Source organism: Sycon ciliatum, chromosome 6 (genome assembly GCF_964019385.1).
Source record: "Sycon ciliatum chromosome 6, ocSycCili1.1, whole genome shotgun sequence".
NCBI classification, from domain to species: domain Eukaryota; kingdom Metazoa; phylum Porifera; class Calcarea; order Leucosolenida; family Sycettidae; genus Sycon; species Sycon ciliatum.
Window position 1 is genome coordinate 17,736,606 of NC_088648.1, and position 7,894 is coordinate 17,744,499.

The window sequence follows — 7,894 nt, forward strand, 5'->3', positions numbered from 1 at the left end:
TCAATGATCGATTCTTCAATCTCTGCTATATTTGATATCATCATCATCCAACATGTGCCCTGGGACTACTGGAAAACCGGAAAGTCTAACGAGTCGCAAAGTTTTAACGGTCAATTGGTTTTCGTTACTTGAAGAAACGTTATCGTGAACCCTGTTCGAGATGTCTGTGCAAAGATGCGTGTACATCGATGCATGTTCTGGGTGGCCAGGTAGCCATCGTTAAACTTGCTGCACGTTATCATGCCAAAATTACAAAAAACGTTAAACTTTTCGGTCGTTAGACTTTCCGGTTTTACAGTAGATTGTGTATCCTCCGGACTACATTCTTTTTCCATCATATACTACGGATTTCTATTTTTCTATCCCCGATTACCCCCCCCCCCCCCCCCCCCCCCCTCTCCAGAATTCACTTTTCCTAACTAGATTAAACAATCGTATATTCTAAGAGTTGCTCTTAACTCGTATCCATATGCCCTTTTCCTTTCTACATAATAGTAGTATGTTGGGCTGTCTTGTGTAGCCATGTAGTTGTTGTATAACCCCACCACACTTCTGTCACATGTTACTCTGTACAGATCAAGAGAGATACTACGGTCTTGCTCAATGCCTTACTTTTCTCACTTGTCCGTTCTGTTTATGTCCTATACAGCCAAGACGAAGAGAGCGCCAGAAATCAAACTTCAAGTTCAAAAGGTAAGCTGTGTTCGCTGTAATGTTTTCTAAACAGCGTGTGGTCAACTCTTCATCCTATGCGGCATGCATGCATTCTCTTCTGAAGTGTCTCTGTTTATGATGTAGTACTTTCTGGGTAGTTGTTCACTCCGTGTGTATGTGTGTGTGTGTGTGTGTGTGTGTGTATGTATGTATGTGTGTGTGTGCATGTGTGTGTGTGCATGTGTGTGCATGTGTGTGCATGTGTCTGTGTCCGTGTGTGTATACGTGTGCGTATGTATGCGTGTGTTTGTGTATCCATGACTGTGTACGCGCGGGCCCCATGCACTCACCCGTATGCTTGCATGCATATGCGTTGGTCATTCTCTATTCAGGTTGGCCTAGATGAAGTATTGCAAGGACCTACCACCCTACCAGTTGCAAGGTACTGGGGTCTACGCTTGTCGAACATCCCACATCCCAGTGACATTTGCCCTACCAACATTGGTAAGTGAGAGCAGATTGATATTCATATGGCATTTGACGTTCAGCAGGTTCTTTCTCCCATTTTGGTGCACCCTTAAATATGTCCTGTCTCTTTCCATCTCACTCTCTCTTGGTTCGTCTTTCGAGTTTTTGCATTCTGTGAGCGTTCGGCATAACGAACTGCCCAGTCTACAAAGTATGTTTTCCTAAAAGACGGTCTGATCCGTTGTAAGATGGGTGATGATGAGCTCTTTCTGTTGCGCTTGCTGATGGTATTCTCTCTGTTTAGAATCCCTTGGACTGGAGATGACACTGACAGACTCATCGGCAAACCGTGGAACCGGCCGCTCCGGTAGTGGCATGTTCAAGAAGGTAAGCACCATTGCAAAGACGAGTAGCCGTCTAGTCACATTTTATGAGAGAGAGAGAGGGGGAGGGAGGGAGGGAGGGAGAGAGAGAGAGAGAGAGAGAGAGAGAGAGAGAGAGAGAGAGCGCAGTTGTGCTCGTAGTATTGATCCTCTTGTGGAGTTGTTTGGGTAGCGGTGCAGTAGGCTGGCTGGTTCATGGGGTGTGTGTGTGTGGGGGGGGGGGGGGACTAGGTACAGTAAAACCTGTCCAGGCGACCACTGGGATAAGGCGACCACCTGTCCCAGAAAACCACTGCAACAAGGACCAAGGGGTGCTATGTCCAGTCAAGTAACCCTGGATAAGGAGGCCACCGTGTTACAAAATCCACGCTTTGAAGGGCTCTTGATTGGTCGTCTTAGACAGATTTCACAGTAGTTCAATGGTTTTTGACGCCAAACAGTGCACGACAGCTGTAGATAGATGGCAGGTATGCTGAGTGTAGATACCTGGCAACTACAGCGTTGTCCCAGCTCCCATTACAGTGTCTGCAGGTCTAGGGCTCAGCACAGCCACCCATGTATACTGTACAAGCAGAAATATTCGTCTGGAATTTAATTTCGTCTTTTTCGTCCAAGGAGCTTTGGGACTAAATTAAATGGCGGACGAATGTCGATTTGTACAGCGTTTCAATACACTGTTTATATAGTCCATGGACTAAATTTTCAACCGGACGAAATCCCTTTCTTTGTGGAGTTGGACGAAATTATTGACCGACGAAATTTTCTGCCTGTACAGTTGCGCAATCGGATCTCATTGGACTGTACTGTACTTCGAATGGACCTCCCTCCCCTCCCCTCCCCTACCCCCTCCCTCTCTGTCCATTGGGTGTGGGAGGCTGGAGTGGTGGGGTACATTGTGGCGTGCGAGATAGGCTTCCTCATTCATGTGTAGGTCCATGCTATCTATGCTGCTGTGTTGAAGGGAGGTTCAGGCCATCTATGCTGCTGTGTTGCAGGGAGGTTCAGGTTATCCATGCTGTGTGGAAGAGGATGTAGACACATGCAAAACCTACAATCCTCTCAATGTACCGTAAAAGTCCGTAAATAAGTACGTATTTACTTTCGAATTTGGGGACCACACCCGTACTAACTTTCGGGCAGGTACTGACTTTCGAGCACGAACTAACTTTCGGACCTGACTTGTGTGTAGTGGAGAAGTCATTTTCATGTCGATGTACATGCTACGTGCTGCATGTGCGCACCGTACCGGTACTTATTTCGGGCAGTATGTTTATCTGGCTTGACTTGACTTCAACAGACAGAGCCAAAAGTATGAAGGGGGTATTTCTTTCGGGCAGGTACGTATTTACGGACTTTTACGGTAACCTCTCCCTGGAGCGTTGACGTGCCTGGTTGATAGCTGCTAGTAGGTCTGGTGTTGAACATGAGACGACTGACAGTATACCTTGTGCCAGTAGGGTACTGGGTTGGTGAGGTGGGAATAGGTGTGAGTACGTTGGTGCAAACTTGTCAAGTCCAATCCTGAAACAGCAGCAGCTCTGGCTGAGTAGCTTAACTGTTGTTCTTGCTTTCTGTTTCCAGAGTCTGCGTGGAGGCATTCAGCCGGAGGCGACGTCGTTTCACGTGGCGCACGTGGAAGCTGTAGCCACGTCCCTGAAGGACACGTTCAGTGTCACTATCGACTCTGACGTCTGCTGTCAGAACATTGTCAGGTGAGGTACTGTTGTATTCTGTGCATGAAGCTACAGCCAGACCTCGCTTAACCGCACACAACGGTTTTCCACAAAAATATCCGGATAGGCGAGGGAACCAGATAATCGAACACACATACTATACTGTATGTATGCATGGCATATGCTGTAAATCGGTAACCAATGATTTTTCTTCCGGATGGCGAGGGATCCGGATAAAAGAGGACCGGATAAGCGAGGTCTGACTGTAGTCGGAAATGGGAGAGAAGAAACAACTCTGGATTGATCTCTGCTAAGACTGTTACGGGCAGCAAATGGGATATTCCGGTCTGCGACCACTTTGGTGGTGGATCTGATCTACTCACCTCCCACCACTTTAGAAAATCCCATTCTATCTGTCTCCTGCGAAGGATGAACAAAGACTTCCATGCAAATAGCAATCTTGAGCCAGGTAATGCCAAGCATGAAGCTCTGAGCGGTAGCCAATTTCTAGTCGGGTGTCTTGTCTTTTCTGTGAATGACGGTGCTGCACTGTGCGTAACACAAATGAAGCACTGTTCCAGTAGCTGTTGCTACCGTTGTGCAAAGTTATACATGATCTTGGGAATGTAGGGAAAGATAATATACTGCATTGATGCAGTCCACCCACTCAGAAATCCATTTCCCTGGCGGCTTGTTCTATTCTGCCCCTGATCAAAACTTGTTCTCTATGTGTGTGCATACGCGTGCGGCGGGCGTGTGTGTGTGTGTGTGTGTGTGTGTGTGTGTGTGCAGTGTGTGTGTGCTTGTGCATGTGTGTGTGTGTGTGCGCGCGCACGTGCGTGCATGCGTGTGTGCAATCGTGTGTGCATGCATGTGTTTATGTGCGTGCTTGTGTATCCGGTCATGTGTGTGTGTGTATGTGTGTGTGTGTGTGTGTGCATGGATGTGTGGTCATGTGGGTGTGTATGTTTACATGGATGTGGCTGTGACTGTGTGTTTTGACTGCGTCTGGACACAGCTTTCAGGTGCGGCCCTGCTCGGACTCGGTTGCCGCAAAGACCGGGCTCTCTCACCCACGTACCATGACCGGTCTGGGTGCGAGGCCCTCGGTCTCCACGGCAACCATGTCCAGCTCGCCGGGGTCACGTCGCCAGAGTCAGGTCTCGGGTGGCAAGGCGGACGACCAGAGTAGTGACATATCACTGCCCATCATGATATTCTGGCCACCGGAGTTATAAAGCCTGGGTCAGGGCATGCTGCCTCTATGTGTGAAGGTATATTGCCTGGCCTCTATGATTGAAGGCAAGTATGAGTAGCTCCCTCTCCACACCAGTCAGGCTGTTGTTGAAGTTCTGGTGGACTCCCACGGACTGGAGTGTCACCGCCACCAGCAGTTCCCGCTCACCGGCATACCTTGGAAGTGATGACTGTGGGTATGCTATGCATCATTATTCTCTCGCAGTCATCACCCGTGTGTGAGCCACTGCACTAACGGCAGTGATGGACGTGTGGCATGGCATGTTCGCAGGGAGGTGTTCGTAGTGAAACAGGGCTGGTTTGCGGATCACTGCAGACTATCGTGCGTGCGTGTGTGTGTGTGTGTGTGTGTGTGTGTGTGTGTGTGTGCGCGCGCGTGTGTGTATGAGTGTGGGCGCGTTCGTGTGTGTGGCCTGCGCACATGCCTGCATGTGTGTAGGAGGTGCCTGACCAGCCCATGCAGACTACTGCCATTAAGATACCACTGACGTTAATTTTTAAAGTGTGCTTTCCTTGTTTCTTGAGAAGATGATGTCTTCAGCATGATGCCTAATGGCCCATGCATCCAAAAAAAATTGCTCATATCCACCTAACCACTTATTGATGTTTGACTATCATTTTAGAACCCGGTCAATTCTTGTGCACGTTCATTTTACTTATTACAACTTTCCGTGAAATTTCATCCTATCCTATTTCTGATGGCGGGAATTTTCCGCGAATCAATTTCAATTTTATAATTTGTGAAATCTAGGGACATATTGCAAGTGCGCCGTTATTGGTGTCACAAAATCCGCCCACATACACTCCGGTGTATATACACACACTATACGGTGGGCAATGCTATAAGTTTTCATTGTGATGCGAAGCCAACATTGGATGGACCATGGACGTGCAACAATCAAAATTCTTTGCTGACACGACCTCATACTTGCTTGTTCCTGCTGTTATTATCTTGTTCACGGACCATCGTGTCGTGTTTTCATCCCATAGTTATCAGCAACAATTTTCAATCTATCACAATCTCTCTGATATTTCATTGAAAAAATAATTGTGACTTAGGCCGAAATATTTGGATCATGATCTAATATCATTCTGAATAAATCATTGCATGTGACTCATTTCTCGGAGACAGGAAGGAAGCTTATCAAGGGGAAATAATCCACGGTTCGCATGAGACTCGGCTGGAGGCCGACTCTAACGCATCCGTAGGAAAGACACCACCCACAAGGATGTGACTGCATAAAAGTTTAACTCATTACAACCCAATGCATGAGTGCTGGAGCCGGCTTGGGTTGTACCAATTCAAGATTCTTGCCCGTGTATTTGTTCCTCGGTTGCACACATACATAACATGCATGACATACATGACATGCGTGACATACATGACATATGTGTTAAAATTTACTGGGGCTATTTATGTAACGGAAAGGGCGTTTCCAAGGAATAATCATCTTCATCAAGCTAACCCAACACGTTATAATTATATGACGAATATGTGTGAACGCAGGTAATCAGCGTAGCGTGCACCTTGGGTGCTAGGCATGAGGTGAGAACTGTTGCACCATCCACCTCCTCAAGTTGTGCTCAAGCCAATACAACACTAAAAATGATACTGATGCAAGAAGAGAATCCAAGGACACGTCGAAGAAAATAAAGAGTTGCAATAACTTCTGAAACCACTAAGGGTGAACCAAATAAAAATTTGTAATCATTACATACCTTCATACCATACCGTACTTGAAATCTGTCTATTCAAGAAAGGAACTAGGCATAAAACTGCAGAAATTATGCTTATGCCAAAGTCTTCAAATGATACCTTCAACGACGCCACAATAATCAACCCTACACAATTCTCTTCATCAGGCCAGAGACGCAGATTCTGCGCCGACAGATACTGCCGCAGAGGAACAATCGCCTTACCTGACTCATCCAGTAGGTTCTCGAGAGGTTCTCAAGTAGCATTGGTGTATCCCTTCCAACGAATCAAGTATTGCCGTTGCCGGTTTCGCATTCTATGGCTGGTGACGGCCTCGACGATGTACCGGATATGCCCATCGAGGACAGTCATTGGTGGGGGCGGAGGTAGAGTCCGTCCAGGTATGGAGTTTTCTGTATAGAGACGCAATGCTGTAATATTAAACACAGGGTGACGGCGTATAGGGCTGGGGAGATCCAAAAGAAATGCATTTGGGCCCACTCGTTCAGTGATCCTGAATGGGCCATACCATTTTGGTCGGAGTTTAGGACATGGTTGGATACGACATTCGGGGGTCACCAGGGAATCCTTGTAAACCAAGCTGCAAGACTAAGTCATTCACCTTGAAATTCCCAGGCTGTCGGCCTCTGCCTGCACACATAGCTTGACGGGCCTGGACTGCATGCACGGCATCCTTTGCCATCTTTAGGGCATCTTCTTTTGCCTGAATCCCCAGAGAATGATTATTCTCTCCCCCACCCCGTGCAAGTAGACCAAAGGGTGACCGGGGGTCAGTTCCGTAATTCAAAAAGAACGGGCTCTGATCAGTGGACGATTGCCGTGAACTGTTGATGGCAAACTCACAAAGGGGTAACAATATGTCACAAAGGGGTAACAATATGTCACAAAGGGGTAACAATATGTCACAAACGGGTAAAAATATGTCACAAACGGGTAAAAATATGTCACAAACGGGTAACAATATGTCACAAACGGGTAACAATATGTCACAAACGGGTAACAATATGTCACAAAGGGGTAACAATATGTCACAAAGGGGTAACAATATGTCACAAAGGGGTAACAATATGTCACAAAGGGGTAACAATATGTCACAAAGGGGTAACAATATGTCACAAAGGGGTAACAATATGTCACAAAGGGGTAACAATATGTCACAAAGGGGTAACAATATGTCACAAAGGGGTAACAATATGTCACAAAGGGGTAACAATATGTCACAAAGGGGTAACAATATGTCACAAAGGGGTAACAATATGTCACAAAGGGGTAACAATATGTCACAAAGGGGTAACAATATGTCACAAAGGGGTAACAATATGTCACAAAGGGGTAACAATATGTCACAAAGGGGTAACAATATGTCACAAAGGGGTAACAATATGTCACAAAGGGGTAACAATATGTCACAAAGGGGTAACAATATGTCACAAAGGGGTAACAATAATTATGTCCCAATTGTCATGCTTACAGTTTACAAAGGCTCTCAAGACATCTTCCACAATCCTGTTTACCCTCTCGGTGAGACCGTCCGTTTGGGGACGGCTTGCTATACTGAATGCAAGTCTGGTGCCGAGGCAGTCAAACACCTCCCTGAAGAATGCTGCAGTGAATCTGGGATCCCTATCTGATACAATAGTTGTACTTAAGCCATGCAGCCTGAAAACATCTCGAATGTGAATATCTCCACTGCCTTTTGCATCCACAGTGGAGGACGTAGGGACTAGCTGAACATAATAAGT

The 7,894-nt window shown here is 46.6% G+C and overlaps 1 protein-coding gene across 2 annotated transcripts in view; it reads left to right on the forward strand.

Annotated features, from left to right (window-relative positions):
- The window catches only part of LOC135819539 (uncharacterized), a 28,178-nt gene extending 22,625 nt beyond the window's left edge, over positions 1–5,553 (forward strand). For both annotated transcript variants that reach the window (XM_065332765.1, XM_065332766.1), the window contains 5 exons: positions 650–693; positions 1,047–1,158; positions 1,427–1,509; positions 3,087–3,217; positions 4,197–5,553. In XM_065332765.1, the coding sequence (XP_065188837.1) occupies positions 650–693; positions 1,047–1,158; positions 1,427–1,509; positions 3,087–3,217; positions 4,197–4,416 (590 nt within the window). In that variant the 3' untranslated portion in view covers positions 4,417–5,553. The remainder of the gene's footprint in view (positions 1–649; positions 694–1,046; positions 1,159–1,426; positions 1,510–3,086; positions 3,218–4,196) is intronic.
- Positions 5,554–7,894: the final 2,341 nt, after the last annotated feature.